Source organism: Misgurnus anguillicaudatus, chromosome 3 (assembly GCF_027580225.2).
Source record: "Misgurnus anguillicaudatus chromosome 3, ASM2758022v2, whole genome shotgun sequence".
NCBI classification, from domain to species: Eukaryota; Metazoa; Chordata; class Actinopteri; order Cypriniformes; family Cobitidae; genus Misgurnus; species Misgurnus anguillicaudatus.
This window is the reverse complement of record NC_073339.2, coordinates 41,239,565-41,257,771: the sequence shown is the minus strand read 5'-3', so window position 1 is coordinate 41,257,771 and position 18,207 is coordinate 41,239,565. Positions and strand designations below refer to the sequence as shown.

Here is an 18,207-nt window from a genome sequence, read left to right as displayed (position 1 = left end):
AACTATTGCATTACAATGTGATTTATAAGTTTAGTTTTATCTTGAATGCAGTAAGACAGACCTTCGTATGCCATCACCAAACCAAACGGCTCATATTCAGCTTGTTTTTCTGTGTACTGCGGTAAAAAACAACAACGTTAATCTGCATATGAATGCTAATGCAGATGGGGCATTTCAGTTCTCTTCTGACACAGTTACCGTCACAGCATTTATCATGACGGTTTTAGCTTGAAGAAAAAATTAATTGCCCTGTCTAATGAATTTATGCAAAATGGCAATACAAGATAATAATGTACTAGTTCCACTAGCGGTACCTGGGTATACTTTGGTTGATTTAATATCATGGTGACTTGTGAGCCACTGGCACTCCCCATGGACCTCTAGCTGACGGATTCCAGCTAAATTCTTCAAAGTCAAATGCAAATTTAAGATGCAAGCCATAAAAAAACTAAAGTAGGATGCGCTACTGTATTTATAACAGGAAAATGAGGAGTGAGTTGATTTTTAAGTATCATGGATCGGGTGTTTGAGTCAGTTGTGAAGGGAAAGTGGGATTTTAGCCTGCAGGTTGTCAGGAATCATGCCAAGTTGTCACTCATGTGTGAAGTTCAAGTGGTATGGCTGGGAATGCTAAATGAATAGTGAAAAGCTTCTAGGATTTGGGCTGTAGCACGGGTTGGGAGGTCAAGGGATGCCAGGTGGCTCAGATGGGTAGAATTCTGGTGTTCCCTTTCAGTCGGTCACTACGACGTCACGTCGTGACCGACGAATTGGGAACCGCTTCGCGGGTGACCTATCTGCTTCGAGAAACCTTTAAAACGCCAATGAACCTGGCATGCAGACAACCGCATCCGCCGGCGCCGCCCCGCCGCACAGCTGTTTGGTGAGCGGCAGGTGCAGTTATCAAATCAGCTTTTTAGCTTCGAAAGCTGGCAGACAAACACTGCTCACGAGAAGCTGCTCTGATCCTGCGAAATAGATCTCTGCGTGTCAGTTGGTTGGGCGAAGGCACCACAGCGAGGCTCGCGAGTGTTTTCCACCTCTTTCTTTTCACTCTCTTTTTGAGTGTGTGCGTTCTCCTCCCTGTGTGCTTCATCAACTACACAGCTAAAAGAGTGATTTCCCCTAAAAGAGCTGCAGTTGAACTTGCGTCTTTTTAAAGACAGCCGTTCACTGCTCACGGGCGTTAAAGCGTCTTTTTAAAGATGTCTTTTCGTCCGTGTTCGACTTCTGGATGCGGCAAATACATGGGTCCTCGCGATGGACATGATCGCTGTCTCTCATGTCTGGGTCTCCAGCATGCTGAAGCGGCTTTCATGGGAGGGACATGCTCCGCTTGCGAGAGCCTGACTCTTGCGGATCTGCGGGGTCGTGTGGCGTTTCTCCGGGAACGCCGCCCTCCGTTGCTGATCACCGCCAAGAAGGCGGCTGTGAAGCTACGGAGAGACGACCTCCGCCTCACGGTGCTGAATCGGCAAGCTGGTTCGTCCAGCGGCCCTCAGCTACCGGATCCGCAACCATCTGAGGTTCCGATGGAGACGGAGAGCGCGCGTTCTGCGTCGCTTTCTACCTCTGTCGGACCTCCCGAGGATTCGGTGTCTGTCGTAACATCGGAGGGGGGGCCGTCATTTTCTGACGTGGATCCCGAGCCTCTCCCTCCTTCGGGAAGGGTTGCGGTTCCCGATCTCGACCCGGAGATGACGGCCATGCTCGCTCGGGCTGCGGAGACGGTCGGGTTGGAGTGGAGAGCTCCTCCCCCTCCCGTACCGTCCCGCCTAGACGATTGGTACTTTGGGGCTGCACGGGCTTCACAGTCTTCCCCACCGGTACCTTTCTTTCCCGAGGTGCATGATGAGCTGACTCGGACGTGGAAAACCCCGTTTTCCTCCCGGAACCGTCCGCATCAGCCCTCACCCCTCACCTCCCTCGATGGGGGGGCCGCTAAAGGGTATGCCGGTATCCCGACAGTGGAGCGCTCGGTAGCGATGCAGTTGTGTCCTGCCGGCGTCTCCTACTGGAAGGACCGTCCTACTCTTCCCTCACAGGCCTGCAGGCATTCGTCAGCTCTGACGGAGTCTGCATATCGGGCTTGTGGGGAGGCGGCCTCTGCCATACATGCCATGGCTTTGTTGCAGGTTCATCAGGCTAAGGCTCTGAAGGACCTGCACGAGGGAGGTCACGATTCGGCGGTCTTTAAAGACCTGCGTGCGGCTACGGATCTGGCGCTACGTGCGACCAAGACCACCGCACAGGCCGTCGGTCGTGCTATGTCCACCTTGGTGGTCCAGGAGCGCCACCTCTGGCTGTGCCTTGCGGACATGCGGGATGCCGATAAAACCCGGCTTCTAAACGCCCCGGTGTCCCAGGCCGGCCTGTTCGGCGAGGCGGTGGAAGACTTCGCACAACAGGTCTCCGCCACCCAGAAGCAGACTGAGGCTCTGGCTAACATCATGCCGCGTCGGAAGAGACCAGCACCTGCCCCGTCGACGTCGGCACCTCAGTCTGCCCCTCGCCGAGGGCGTCCTGCAGCGGCGGCCGCCTCCGTTCCTCATCGGGGCCGTCCAAAAAAGCGAGGAACCGGCCGTCAGCAGCCCGCCCCGCCCGCTCAGCCCGCTAAGCCTGGTGGAAAGCGTAAATCTAAGCGGCCCTGAGATGGGCGACCTGGAGGTGGAGGGGATCGCTCTTCGGGAGATGGTGAACGCACCACTCCCCCCCCCGGAGGAGGACCGGGTGGGGAATCTTTGGTTTTCTTTAATTTCTGTTCCGCCGGCTTTTCAGCCGGCACCCACAAAACCACAAAAAGAGCGAATTCCTCTTCTTCCTCCAGGTCATCAGAGGCAGTCGGGTGTGACGGATGGGCTCATAACCCTACGTTCTCCCCCTCCTCTCTCGCCAAAGGATGTGTTAAGCGCACCGAGATATCTTCATCAGAGTCTTCCCCGCGCAGCCATCCATCAGCGGAGTCAGGTGAGTGCTCATTTTCACAATACACATGTCGACGCAGCCCAGGAGAGCGCGTCATCGAGCACCGCCGTTCCGCTCGCCGCGGGTACTACGATTGTGCCGTTAATTCCCCTCGCCCGGTATCTGGAAGCTTGGCAACAACTTCCCAGTCCGTCGAGCTGGCTTTTACGCACGATCCGTCTTGGCTATGCGATACAATTCGCCCGGCGACCTCCCAAATTTACGGGCATCCGTTTCACTATAGTGAAACCCGCCGATGCGCACGTACTACGTGCAGAAATTGCTGTCTTATTGGCGAAAGACGCGATTCAGCCGGTTCCTCCAGCCGAGATGAGGTCAGGGTTTTACAGCCCTTACTTTATTGTACCCAAGAAAAGCGGCGGGTTGCGACCGATCCTGGATCTGCGCGTTCTGAATCGAGCACTTCACAAGATGCCGTTCAAAATGCTTACGCAGAAAACCATATTTCAATGCATTCGCCCACAGGATTGGTTTGCAGCCATCGACCTGAAGGACGCGTACTTTCATGTCTCAATCCTTCCCCGGCACAGGCCGTTTCTCCGCTTTGCGTTCGAGGGAAAAGCATATCAGTACAAAGTCTTACCGTTCGGGCTCTCTCTCTCTCCCCGCGTCTTCACAAAAGTGGCAGAGGGTGCTTTAAAACCTCTCAGAGAGAGCGGTGTTCGCATCTTGGCATATCTCGACGATTGGCTCATTATAGCACAGTCGCGTCAAATGCTTTGCACTCATCTAGATCGGGTGCTCAAACACCTCGCCCGTCTCGGTCTTCAGGTCAACCGAGAGAAGAGCAAACTGTGCCCGACACAGAAGATCTCTTTTCTCTGTATGGAATTGGATTCGGTCAATCTTACAGCACGCCTCACGGAGGCGCGCGTTCAGTCGATTCTGGCTTGCTTGAATACGTTTTCGGGCAAGACTGCGGTCCCTCTGAAACAATTTCAGAAATTACTGGGGCATATGGCTGCAGCCGCGGCTGTAACACCGCTCGGTTTGCTGCATATGAGACCGCTTCAGCATTGGCTTCACGACCGAGTCCCGAGGAGAGCGTGGCTAACCGGCTTTCACCGTGTCACAATCACACCGAAATGCCGTCTCACTTTCACCCCGTGGTCAGACCCAGCGTTTCTCAGGGCGGGGGTGCCACTGAGACAGGTCTCCAGACATGCAATAGTATACACAGATGCCTCCAACACGGGGTGGGGAGCCACGTATGGCGAGCTTGCAGCTTCAGGAGTATGGACATCACCCCAGCTGCATTGGCACATAAATTGCCGAGAACTGTGGGCTGTATATCTTGCGCTCGTCCGCTTCAGCAGCGAGTTGAGAGGCAAAGATGTATTAGTTCGCACAGACAACATTGCGACTGTTGCGTATATCAATCGCCAAGGCGGAGTGCGCTCTCGTCACATGTCGCATCTCGCCCGCCATCTCCTCTTTTGGAGTCAGAAGAATCTGAGGTCTCTTCGTGCCATTCACATCCCGGGGTCGCTCAACGTAGCGGCAGACGCGCTTTCCCGAGCAGCGCGCCCCGGCGAATGGCGACTCCACCCTCAATCGGTCCAGCTGATTTGGAGACGTTTCGGCAGAGCGCAGATAGATCTGTTTGCATCTCCAGAAACAACCCACTGTCGCCTATTCTATTCACTGAACGAGGGATCACTCGGCGTGGATGCATTAGCGCACAGCTGGCCGAGAGGTCTTCGCAAATACGCATTTCCCCCAGTGCGCCTCATTGCACAGACATTGTGCAAAGTCAGGGAGGACGAGGAGAAAATTCTTTTAGTTGCTCCATATTGGGCCACCAGGAGTTGGTTTCCAGAGCTCACTCTCCTCGCGACAGCCCCTCCCTGGAGGATTCCCCTGAGGAGGGACCTTCTGTCTCAAGAAGGGGGCACATTATGGCACCCCCGTCCCGATCTGTGGAACCTCCATGTGTGGTCTCTGGACGGGGCGCGGAGGTTGTAGGTGATTTACCCCCGGCGGTATCTAACACCATCGCTGCAGCGCGAGCGCCGTCTACGAGACAGGCGTATACGCTGAAATGGAACCTGTTTGTTGTTTGGTGTACTTCTCAACGAGAGGACCCCCGAGAATGCCCGATCAATATTGTGCTTTCATATCTCCAGCACCGCTTGGAGAGGAGGCTGTCACCGTCTACTATTAAAGTAGATATCGCGGCAATATCCGCGCATCACGTACCCATAGACGGTAGATCTGTGGGTCAGCACGATCTGGTCATTAGGTTTTTAAGAGGTGCACGGAGGCTCAATCCTTCGCGTCCTCCCTCTATTCCTCCTTGGGACCTGTCCATGGTGCTGAACGCTCTCAGAGACTGCCCGTTCGAGCCTCTGCAGACAGTGAGTGTCAAGTTTCTCACTATGAAAACTTTGATGCTCCTCGCACTGGCTTCTATTAAGAGGATAGGGGATCTTCATGCATTCTCGGTCGACGATTCGTGCCTTCAGTTCGGGCCGGCTGAATCCAGCGTTACACTGAGACCCCGGCCGGGCTACGTGCCTAAAGTTCCCACCACTCCCTTTAGGGATCAAGTGGTGAACTTACAAGCTCTGCCTTTGGAAGAGGCAGACCCAGCTATGGCTTTGTTATGTCCTGTACGTGCACTACGTGTGTATGTGAATCGCACTCAAAGCTTCCGGACCTCAGAGCAGCTCTTTGTCTGTTACGGTGGTCAGCAGAAAGGGAGAGCTGTCACTAAACAGAGGATGTCTCACTGGATTGTAGACACAATCGCCCTGGCTTATGAGAAACAGGGCATTCCCTGCCCTTTTGGTTTGAGAGCCCATTCAACCAGAAGCGTGGCTTCATCTTGGGCTTTGGCTCGTGGTTCCTCGCTTTCAGATATTTGTAGAGCTGCTGGCTGGGCGACACCTAATACGTTCACTAGATTCTACAGTGTTCGTGTTGAGCCGGTATCCTCTCGAGTTCTCTCATCAGATCAGTGAGAACATCGAGGAACGGCTCCTGTGTCGGCTTGGAGCCTTTCTTTTTGGCTGCGCAGAAAACCGCACCAGTATGGAAGGCCATTAAGGCAAAAACGTTACAAAAAATGTTTTTTGTCTTTTTCCACCGCTTGGCGGTCGATGTTGCGGAGCATCGGCTGCCAGCCTCTCACTAGATGTATTCTTGACTATCTGGGTGAGGCTAGCGCCCACATTGCGCCCCCTAGTGGTTTCTTTGTGAGTATTCCGTGGAAAGTTTATGATTTACCACGTTTCCCTTAGCGGAGTTCGTTCCGCGCCTCTCTAGTGTTGCTAAGAGAGTGTATTTTTATAGACCTCGTGTCTTTTTATCCATCACCTTAGTGGTAGACCCCTAGAGGGTTTTTCTTCCGCAGCGATCTTAGTCCCGCCTGACGAGTTCGCTTCCCAGTTCGCCTAGTCACTATCGTGGGTTAAGGAACAAGTATTGACCGGCCTCTGCTTCAACCCCATTTCCGCTCCCTTTAAGAGGAGAGTCGGAGGGTTTACGCAGGCACTGGAAGGGTCAGCTTCAGTGGCGCTTTGGTAGGGATTCCCAATTCGTCGGTCACGACGTGACGTCGTAGTGACCGACTGAAAGGGAACGTCTCGGTTACATATGTAACCCTCGTTCCCTGAAGGAAGGGAACGGAGACGTCACGTCCCGTCGCCACAGTTTGCTGTTCCACTGCTGATACCGGCCGGACAATTTTCTCTTTCTGGCCAGCTTTCTCAGCAAAAAATAGCTGACTTGATAACTGCACCCGCCGCTCATTAAATAGCTGTGCGGCGGGGCGGCGCCGGCAGATGCAATTATCTGCATGCCAAGTTCATTGGCGTTTTAAAGGTTTCTCGAAGCAGATAGGTCACCCGCGAAGCGGTTCCCAATTCGTCGGTCACGACGTGACGTCTCCGTTCCCTTCCTTCAGGGAACGAGGGTTACATATGTAACCGAGACGTTTTTAGCACATAGATAAAGAGACATGGAGGTTTTGGCATACTCAACTTGGATACGAAATAAATTCTGTCTGTTTTTTCTCCAAATGCTGAAATTCTCCCTTTGTTTTGCTCCTGTTTTTTGATGCTGCAGAGCATGCATGAAGGCCCACCTTGTTTCTGGACCTGAAAAAACAGGTGAGAAACAAAAAGAAAGGAAAGTATTGCATACATTTGACAGCATGGCATAGAAGCAAAGCTTTTATGGTTTTCAGCACAGTGTTTGAATGCAATGCATGAACCTGGATCACGGTGAGCGGGTGGCCCTGCAGATATTATTAAAGTTCCCTTGTTCTAGACTTTTCCAGGGTCAGTTTTTGACAAAGATATTTCAAGGTTGTAATGCATCTCTTTATAATCAAGGGTAGGTTGAAGTTCAAGACTCTCAGGGCTGGCGGCTTACTGATGTTGATTTTTATCACCCGATCTATTCTTAATCAGATGTGAGAGGTGGTTGAGAAGAATTGCTCCTTCAAAGATATTAAATTACACATAGAGTGAATTTGTGTATCTCTGTCAGTATGCACCGTATAAGCAACACCAAGGTCACAGGTTAGAGTCCCAGTGACACATACACAAACTGAAAAAATTTTTTCTTGTAAAATATACTGTAAGTGGTTAAAGATATGTCAAATGAAGGCATGCTTATTTAAGTGCAATGTTGCTTTTAAGGAAGATTTAAGTCAAAAGTACTATCACCTCATTAAAAGAGCCATAAAATAGTGTTTCTTTTTTATTGTGGATTGAGCTGCGAAGAGACTTGTACAGAGGGTTTATCTTTACAGCATTAATCCCATATTTAAACACTACAAACTTTGCCTGTATTCTACAAGACAACAAAGTAAGACATGGCATAAGCGCAATTAAACTGGACAAAACATAACCATTACCCAACTTCACCTTGAAGCGATACTCCATCTATATTAAAATTACACCATGATTTATTCCCCCTTAAAGGATTAGTACATTTTCTTTAAAAAAATCCAGATAATTTACTCACCACCATGTCATCCAAAATGTTGATGTTTTTCTTTGTTCAGTAGAGAAAAAATTATGTTTTTTTGAGGAAAACATTCCAGGATTTTTCTCATTTTAATGGACTTTAATGGACCCCAACACTTAACAGTGTTAATGTAGTTTAAAATTGCAGCTTCAAAGGACTCTAAATGATCTCAAATGAGGCATAAGGGTCTTATCTAGCGAAACGATTGTCATTTTTGGCAAGAAAAATAAAAAATATGCACTTTTAAACCTCAACTTCTCTTCTGGCCAGGATTTCAGGTAGATTTGTCAACCGCATACGTCATCGAGGTTTAATATTTCAGCTTCTACTGTTTTTCAGAAAAGCAACTGTTACATTTCAAGGTAAGAATAAAACTACGATTGTATGTCTTAAGAGAAATAAATCATAATTTTTTAAATATTTTTTACTGAAATGTGAGTACCTCAATGACGTATGCGGTTGACAAATGCAACTTCCGGAGGCCCCATGGAAATTCTGACCAGGACGTATCTAGGGAAAATGGCACGTATGGTCACCCTATGCTAGTGGGATTGTGAAATAAGTCAGTGTAGTTGGTGTTTTAATAAAATCATCAATTTTTACTTATCTCATAATGAAATATAATGACTAATAGACAGTGTATAACTCTACCTCACATGTCCACTCCGGCAACAGTCGCATGTAAGTCCGTGTGTCCATGTCAGAATAAAGGTTTCATTATCATCAAGTGCTATTTTTCTAGTTGTTCACCTTGCTTTCCAAGTCGTTGATACACTGTTTGTTGTAATTATATCCTAGAAGCATACGAAGGGCACTTTTCCCGTCGTCACCTTCAGCTTGGACCTGCGGTGCACTTTTAGCAGAGATACTTTAATTATGGAGATAGCAACCTTCAGTATTCTATCATTAGAAAACCCATAACGGTCAACTAGACTAGCGTGCAACACCTCAGCAAGTCAATAATGATCAATGACATCTGTTGCGGGTCTTCAGAGTGTTATGTCAGTCAATTAAAGTTTACATTTTTGTTTCTTGCCAGATTTTAAGATTACATTTATATCAGTTTATTAATAAATGGCTTCTGGTCTCCCTCTCTGTGTCTAGCAGCGTTAGCAGGGTTTTTATGCTAAACTTGACGGCTTCCAAAGTCTTTGCTTTCAGTATCCTAACCGTATTTGCATTTTCTGTATCGGATCCCAATCAGATCCACTACAGATGCCATTTCATTGCGTTGGCAATGCATTGCATCGTTGTGATCATGGCTAGTTTAACCAGTGTTGGTGTAACGCATTACAAGTAACGTGCATTACATAATAATATTACTTTTCTGAAGTAACGAGTAAAGTAATGCATTTCTTTTTAGATGAATACATTCATATTTGAGTTGCTTTTTAAAAAAAGTAATGCAAGTTACACAGTTTTTGTGATGAAATATGCAATTTCTAAATGCAGAACTTTTTAGTTATAAAAACACCTGCAAGGCCTGAAAGTGGTCAAGCCTCAGACTAGAAAAAGTAACGCAAAAGTAACTGAAAAGTAACCTAAGCATTACTTTCCATGAAAAGTAACTAAGTAACGCAATTAGTTACTTTTTTTGAGAGTGACTTAATATTGTAATGCATTACTTTTAAAAGTAACTGAACACTGAGTTTAACTCCTGCGCGCACACTTTATTTTTTTTCTCCTGCTGTATGTGTTTTGTGCAGGTGCCGCGCACACGTGCATGACCATGCTTTTTCGAACATCGTCAAGTTTTAAAAATTGTATTATTATTGACATTTAATTGAAGATAAGTTAATTGTTAACATCCCTAGTACCTATGGCAACCAATGCTCACTACGTTAAAACTCCTGTGAATCGCATGAGTACAAGATGCCATCGTTACCAAAAGCTAGTTACTACAGTTTATAAAGTTTGAAATGTGGATTTTTTTAGAAAATCATATTGATTATCCACAGAATATCGTTATTAACCCCTTGGAGTGGTCTGGGTTAACTCTTTGAAGGATAAATGCACTTTTGGGGGGGTTTAAAGTCAGAAGTTGTTACCTGACCCCTGTTTTCTACCATTATAATGTAAGGACATTTATTGAAATAACTCCAAATGTGTTCGTTTGAAAGATGATGGACATCTCGGATTGCTTGAGGGTGAGTAAATCATGGGATAATTTTGAAATTTGGCTGGAGTATTTCTTTAACGTAACTGTATGTAACAACGGCTGAACTTGGTATCGCAGTCTAAATTTGAAATATCTGAGATGGTTTATTTTTTTGCCCCCATCTCACGTTGCCAGAAATATAAAGGAGCGCAATTGATGATGGAAAGCATAAGTTTATCTGCTTAATGTTACGTTTGCAATGTTTTTGTTGATTGCAAATTACAAACCCGCTCATGTGGATTTTTATACTCAGTCTGCGGCTCATTTCGGAGGTCGCATTTATGGTACATTGCGGTGTCGTAACTGGCAACCAAGCTGTGGAAATACACTATTGGGTAAATTAGCAGTGGCAGAATCACACAGACCCAAACAAAAACAGACATTTCAACAAGTAAGTACCAAGATAATAACAGCATCTGTAGAATAAATATCTACAAATATAGTATTTTTCCTGATTTAGTACAGTCGAAATCTTACATACAACTCCTTTAAAAGAAAATAAAAATGGGCAAATCTCATAGTCTCGCAAATCCAGTTTGCGTCTGAATTGCTCCTGTAAGTTGGCACAGCGTGACGGAAGAAAACCTAATTGGAGCCATAGCGCGCCACAGACATGTGCAGTGTAAATTAGTGGTAATAATGCAAATTTGAAACGCATAAACCAAACATTTAATTTTCAAATATTGACATACTGTGTGCATGATAACTATGTGTGGATGTTATATAAGATTAACTCTGGTTTCTGTCCATCCCATCTGAGAGTACTTGAAAGGATTCATGAGCTTACTGAATTATTGATATGATTCTTTCATTTGTTCCATTTATAAATTTGCATGAGCTGGGCAAACAAACAAAAAAAGTGCAGCGTACAGTATTATAAAATATTTTAGCACTCGAAGAGCAATGCACGTATGCTGAAATGTCAAGAAAATTATCGCTTCCAGGTCAGGGTGCACTGATAAACAGTGACAGGATTGAAATGCACTTAAATAGAGAAATATTGCAGAGCTCTGACCTCACCTACTTTCTAAATTAAAGCAATTTCTAGGTACAAAAGTACATCTATTTGTGTTTGTGTGTTTAACCGGATGCCTCTAGCTCTCCAGCTAAATCCCAACCCTCTTTACTTGCTTATCAACCTCCTGCCAAACAGGAAAACCCCTGAGCACCTCAAGTACCAAAAAATGATTTTATTTGTGACTCTGTCACATCTGGTCTGAGAGCAGGTATTTTCGATTAGCTAAGGTGTGCATCTTATGCATGCATGCATTTACATCTGAGATATAAAGATTTTTCGCGTGTGTGCATATCCATAATCCGATTGCATACTGGTACTTTTAACATCCTAAAGTGCTGAATTCACACTGAGTGCATATAGGTCCATCAAATAAACCTGTTAAGTGCAACCACTATATTTGCATTGATTTATTAACTCCTGAGTGTATCTAGGACACAGTTTTAATGTTTCTTAAATTGTTTGTGTTTCATATATTTCTAGGACCTGAAATAATTGCTTTACGTGAAGTTTGGTGCTCGCTCGGTCTTGAATGTGCGGAGAGATGGATTGCCTCGTGACTCAGTTACATGCCATAGATTAAATTTTCTCCGTAGGTTCGGTTACAGTGAGGTACAGTTTAGTTGAACTAGATGAGCGTAGGATTCCCTCATGCAAATGAAATTGTGCTTGGCCTCTTTTTTTTTTTACGCGGCAGAGGTGCAATGTTATTCCTTGTGAAACACCTGGTTACCTGCGTGCCACTGTTTGCGTAGTGGCACCTGTCACGGCGCAGTGGTGGACAGATCAACTCGCTTGTGTTTGCACAGCATGTGAATTGTGATATTCATAAGCCCCATTGTCGTCCGTTTATGCGTTTGTGTATTCTCAGATATCAAGCTGTCAGCTCGTGAGGAGGCAGACATTATTCTTAACTCACTCAGTGACTGCTGGGTGACAGTGTGCAGTAATTTCTTCCTCTCTCTCTGTATTCAACTGCTCCCTGTCTGCTTCTGATACGTCTTCTTTTCCTGCTCTTCCTATTTCCTTCTCTATTTCAGGGGTTCTCGACCTTTTTTGATCCATGACCCATTTTTTGCTTCCAAAATTACATTCATGAAAACATTTAAGATGGAGTGGAATTGGCTGGCATTATAATCCTTATCGTCTCAGCTCATGAATATTAATTGGGTGAGGTAACATTCGCCGGTAGTATTTGCTCAAAGGCAGCTTTGTGAATGGCAAGCATTGTAGTTTACCATATGGCATCACTATTTTAAAATAACATGTTTTCTTGCATGAGAGTAATCGTTTTAGGTTTTTCTTTTCATTCTGTTAGACTTTCATTATCTCTTTTTTTGTATAAAACAAAGCTAGATGCTTAATACCATCACTCTTTAGGAAGTGACCATTTTTGGTGGGAAAACAACAGCACAAACATGGTAAAAAAATATTGCCATGATTTGTGGTAGCTCATTTTTCATTTGTTATGTCATGTTAAAATGATAGAAATCTGTACGATGTTGTCAACATTTCATAATCTGACTCTCAAGCCCATGATGCTTACATCCTCTTGCCTTTGTGTAAAAAGTTCATAGAAATTTCTGACAACCCTGTCTAAATGTGTGCCAACCATAGACTGTAAAAACAATAGAGACAGTGTCCGTAACGTCACCCATAGCCTGCCATCACCATCTTGGCAGCGCATCACTGCACATCACTCATGGATAACCAAAAATGGGCAAAGAGGCGGAACGTGGGTGGAGCTCAGGTGCCTAGTTGTGAAACCACGCAGTTTAGCTGTCACTCTTATAGACATTCCATTAATTATGCAGAACTTTAACGGTACATTCACACGGGGCGAAAGCGTTAACGGTTGACGGAAGGCTTGTCTGAAGCGTGGCCAACAGCCAATCACAGTGGCCGCTACACATGCTCCGGTCATCCATAAAGTTATTGGCTAGCTCTGTCTAGGTTATTTGCATAAGGCGATCCGATTGGCTGACGCACACGTTGCCGCTTGAAAAGTTGAAAAATTTTCAACTTCTGCCGTGTGCAACGGCAGTGACGCGGCGCCAACAGATCCAGAATTTAGTTCGGCAACGCATGATGTCACCCATTAAAAGTGAATGGGAAGCGTTAAAGGCGGAGTGCACACTGTTTGAAAGCCAATGTTGATATTTGAAATCACCTAAAGAAAGACGCCCCTACCCCAATAGAATCTGGACCTTCTTTTAAAAGACCTGCCCCACACATACGCAACCCGGCAAGGATGTCGGTAAGTAGACACGCTCCTTACTGCTGATTGGCTATAAGTGTGTTATGTTAGTCGGCCCGTCTCCTTTTCCAAAGCGTTTTTCAAGCATTGTGCACTCCGCCTTTAACGCTTACGCCCCATGTAAACCTACCGTAAGGCTTGATATAATTTAAACGGATGAGTTTCAAAAAAATTCACTCCCCTCACAGTTGTCATGGGGGGGGGATTAACTATATAGACGAAAACATATTTATTACTGCTGTAAAGTTGGGCATTTTAATATGGGGGTCTATGGGATTGACTCACTTTTGGAGCCAGCTTCTAGTGGCCAGTCAATGAATTGCAGTTTAAGTCACTTTCGTGTTGGCTTCACAATAGAGACTGGAAGGTTGCCTCTTGGACTCCCTTAGGGCGGACCATATGGTGCCATGGGGCCCCAGTTTTATAAAATTTTATAAAAATATTAATTAGGCTACTAACCAACAGCACTACATTGTATTATTTAATATGTTTTGTTTAATTTAAATTTTAAGTTTGAGATCGTTTATGTCATGAATTTTGTGCGAAGGGATGCACCCTACACAAGAGGTAGTTGAAAGTTTGAAAACAACTGATCTATGTATTTCCTTGACTTTATATTATTATTTTCCTCTTTTAAAATGTTTACCTTTCTCTTTGTCTCTTCTGCCATCTCTCTTTCTCTCATCTCTTCTAGGATGCCAGTTCTTCATTTTTCCAGTTTGGAGCCTCCCTCCAGCAGGAGGCACTGTTGATGCTTGCCATTATGGAGGAGTACGACTGGCACGTCTTTTCTGTGGTCACCACCAAGTTCCCAGGTTTCCAGGAGTTCATAGCCACTGTACGTGTCACGGTGGACCACAGCTTTGTACGTTGGGACCTTCAGAGCGTAGTGACGCTGGATGGGGTCGGCGAGCCCGAGGACCGAGCCCACGTACAGCTGAAACGCATCCAGTCGCCCGTCATACTACTGTACTGCTCCAAAGACGAAGCAGCGTTGGTCTTAGACGAAGCCCGTTCGTTGGGTCTCACTGGGGCTGGTTTCGTGTGGATTGTTCCAAGCCTCACAACAGGAAATATCGAACATACCCCAGAAGCTTTTCCAACTGGGATGATATCTGTGGCATACGACGAGTGGGATTATCCTTTGGAGAAGCGTGTGCAGGATGCTGTGGGAATCATCAGTTCTGCAGCCGCTGCCATGTTTCGGGAGGAAGGTCGGATACCTGATGGAACAGCTAGCTGCACCAGCCAGTCAGAGAAGCCGGAAGTGCCACCAAGTGCTCTACGAAGGTAAGCTATACCTTGTGCACTTAAAGGTAGTAATGCCTTCATACAAACCACAAACTGATTCTGTATGTTAACTTTGACACCTAGTGATTTCATCAGTTTTGACATGATAAACGACAATCATTTTTAGACTGTGTGATCACAGCTTAGTTGTGCAGGGCCTACATGCTGTGTCTTTTGGCTTGTCAAGTCGTACTACAGCTTGGCCACCTACTTCTCTGGGCAACAGTTGCTTGTACAAGTGTTTTTCACTGGCTAACAGATCTATAACACAAAGGAGCAAGCTAAGCTTTCAATAGTGCTATTTGTCTGTAAGCTATAGGATTGAGGGAGCACTTGGAAATGAGCATAGTTCTTACAGTAAATGAATAGTACTTTTGAAAAATGTGTTTAAAATGGGGTGATGACTTTAGTCATATAAGTGATCTATCTATAAAAAGCTGTTTTTAAATGAAGGGTAGGACTCTTTTTAATGGTGGTCATTAGATTGAAATCACATGACCAGGAGTTTTGCAATGCATAGTTAATTAACATTACATTTGCATGCTGCCGCTTTTATCCAAAGTGACTTGCAGTGCATTCAATGTATGGATTTTTTATCAGTATGTCTGGGTAATCGAACCCACCACCTTTGCGCTGCTAATGCAGTGGATTACCCAGATAGCAAGGCACAAGACAGAAACCAATAAATCAATGTCAACAGCCAAACTAAAGCAAATACTGACCACCATAATGGTGGAATTTCTATATTTTTTCAACTTTATTGGAGAGTGCAAACTTTGATATAGTGGTTGCTTGCTATCTGGGTAGAATTCAGGCTAAAGCAGCTTAGCACTTTCATATTATGATTTTGAAAAAGTCAAATAGATGTTGCATTTTTCTTTGAATGAGTTTCTCATCTCTGCAAATATTTCTGCATCTTAATGCCCTTAGCAGTGACAAACAAGGAGCACTTTCAGGCAACAGATTGCGTGTTTCATTTGAGAGATGCTGGATATATAAAAAGACACAAAGATTTCTCTTTTGGGTCCCATATAATTCCTCCTGCCCGATTCCTTTTTATATCTCAGCTATCGGATTGATTTCCATTCTGGGTAACATTGTGAAGTCTGCCCCGGCCCGGAAGATGTCCATATCTACCCGGTAGTCTGAAACATAAGCTACTGTTAGTTTAGATTGGAACAGCGCTCACTTTGGCTATTTTCCGGAAAGCACAGTTATCAGGAGTTGCCATGGGTTACCATCAGTAGCTGTTTGCAGTGTTGGTATCCGTCTGCTCCGAGTAGGTGTTCCTTTTGATCTCTCCCTCGTTGCTAAGGCTGTCTGTATCTGGGACACTGCAGACTCTTCAATGTGAGAACATTTTGCATGACGCCACCATCCAAATGAGCTAGAATTAACCTTCTTAATGCCTTCAACATCGATGCATAGATGCATTATGCTGGTTGTTATAGCAGAGGACACGAATATAAAACTGTAAGCAGCTTTATTTTACATAAAGAATGTTGCAATGACTTGTGTTCACAAAGATTACATTTAAAGCTGCAGATTATTATACAGTACCACATTACTTGGCTGTATATCAGATATACGTCTTAAGGCAATCATATGCATAAACCCAAAGACTGCTTATGGGTAGCAGGTGTAGTTCTGAGTGCGTTCCTTCTGCTCGCCCAGGGGCTAAACCCAATTTCTGACAAATGTATGTGTTGGCTTAATTAAGTCTGTTAGTCCTCCCAATAGACACACATATGTATACATACTACACAGCTGCACTCAAACAGTATCGGATTTAGTTAGGCAGAGTAAGAAAAATGTGTTTGTAACCAGGCATAGTTTAGGGATTGATTTAGAAGATTTCAAGTGAGCATCTGCAATAACAAAGCCTACAGTAGGGTTAAAGAAATGGGCATTAATATATTTTTTAACATTTCATTTTTTCAACCAACCAGAGGATTATCATAGTGCAGCATAGGCAAAAAAGGAGACATCTTTGCTGTGAAAAAAACACACGAAGAGATGGAGGCATCATAGTACTGTAGAAAGGATGTTATATAACTGGATTTGGATGAGTCTTTATGTAATTCTATTGGCAGACATTACCTGTGATGACAGCGTAGCAAGAATAGACACCATATTTATTGTAACATTTGCTGTAAAAGAAAAAATATCAGGCAATTTTCTATCGGTGTTGTTTAATGATATACAGTAACACACTTTGTGTTTTTAATATCTGTGCTCACATTGCTTACAAGTAAACGTAAATTTTCAATTTCAGGGCTCGACCAACCATATTTTTTGAGTTTGCTAATTCGTACGAAGTTATTCGTATAAAACATACGATTATGATAAAAAAACGATAACGAAACCCCGCCCCTAACCCCATCGTCACTGTGGCAAATACAAATCGTACAAAATGTACGAATGTGGTCTTACAAATTAATACGAAATAGCCACTTCGTAAAATACGTACGAATTGCCACAAGATAGTGTTGGCTCGACGCTAAGAACCTTTTGCCATGAAGTAGGCCTGCATATTCTTTTCATTGTTTTTGACCCACCACGTATAATTATTAAAGTCAAGTAATGATAAAGTTAAGTAAAAAAATAAGAACAAATAATCCAATTAGGAGCAAAAGCGCAAATAAATACAACAGAACAAACATATAAATAAAATAAACAGTCCTGTTTGAGTTTTCCAGATTGATCTAACAGTATCCTGTTATTCAGGAACAGAAATGAAATGAAGTAATCAAATGTAGAGTAATACTGCAGTCTTCACTGTATAAATTAAATATAGATTAATCCTTATTAAAGTTACAAAAGTTAATCAGACAATAACAGTCACTTTAATAACATGAGCACATAGAGAAAGAGAGACGCTGTGGATTCACTTGCGCTTATTGTGAATTTACAGTAATTACTCGTTCATTTGTTATGTGTAGATTATTTCCCATGTTTCTCTGTCAGATTCAGTATAAGATGCAGTGCTGAGTTAGCCACGCCCACTTATTTACACTTTGCCGTATAGACTGTGTCATCAGACGCACGTGCGGTGACGCAATTACGCGTCTGGTCGGAACTTTACCTCTGGTTTCTGTTTGTTTAATGGTCTGACTAGTTGCTGAAACCAGTGTTGTTTTTGGCAGCCCTTTTAGTTTTAGTCTCAGTCTTTTGGATGAAAATGCTTTTTAGTTTTAGTCACATTTTAGTCACTTATAAACTTAATAGTTTTAGTCGACAAAAACACAAAAAGGTTTAAGTCAAGTTTAAGTCAATTTTAGTAAAAAAGTTATTTAGTAATTAGTAATTAACAAATTAATTTAGGTTAAAAAGTATTGGAAATGGGCTTAGGTTTGACAAGTAGATACATGTAGAAATGTGTCACAAGCTGATTGTCGAGTAAAATTGAATGTGTATGATATGTTAACAGCGTCACTTGTTAGTTACCTTTGAAAAAATATCAGCATGATGACCCTTTAGGTGCCGCTTGAGGTTGATAGTATTCTTCCCATCTAGTTCATTTAC

At 44.3% G+C, this 18,207-nt stretch overlaps 1 protein-coding gene across 1 annotated transcript in view; it reads left to right on the top strand.

Moving 5' to 3' along the window:
- The window catches only part of grin2ab (glutamate receptor, ionotropic, N-methyl D-aspartate 2A, b), a 133,512-nt gene that overhangs the window by 82,045 nt on the left and 33,260 nt on the right, over positions 1-18,207 (top strand). The window contains exon 4 of the mRNA XM_055206009.2: positions 14,087-14,682. Coding sequence (XP_055061984.1) covers positions 14,087-14,682 — 596 coding nt within the window. The remainder of the gene's footprint in view (positions 1-14,086; positions 14,683-18,207) is intronic.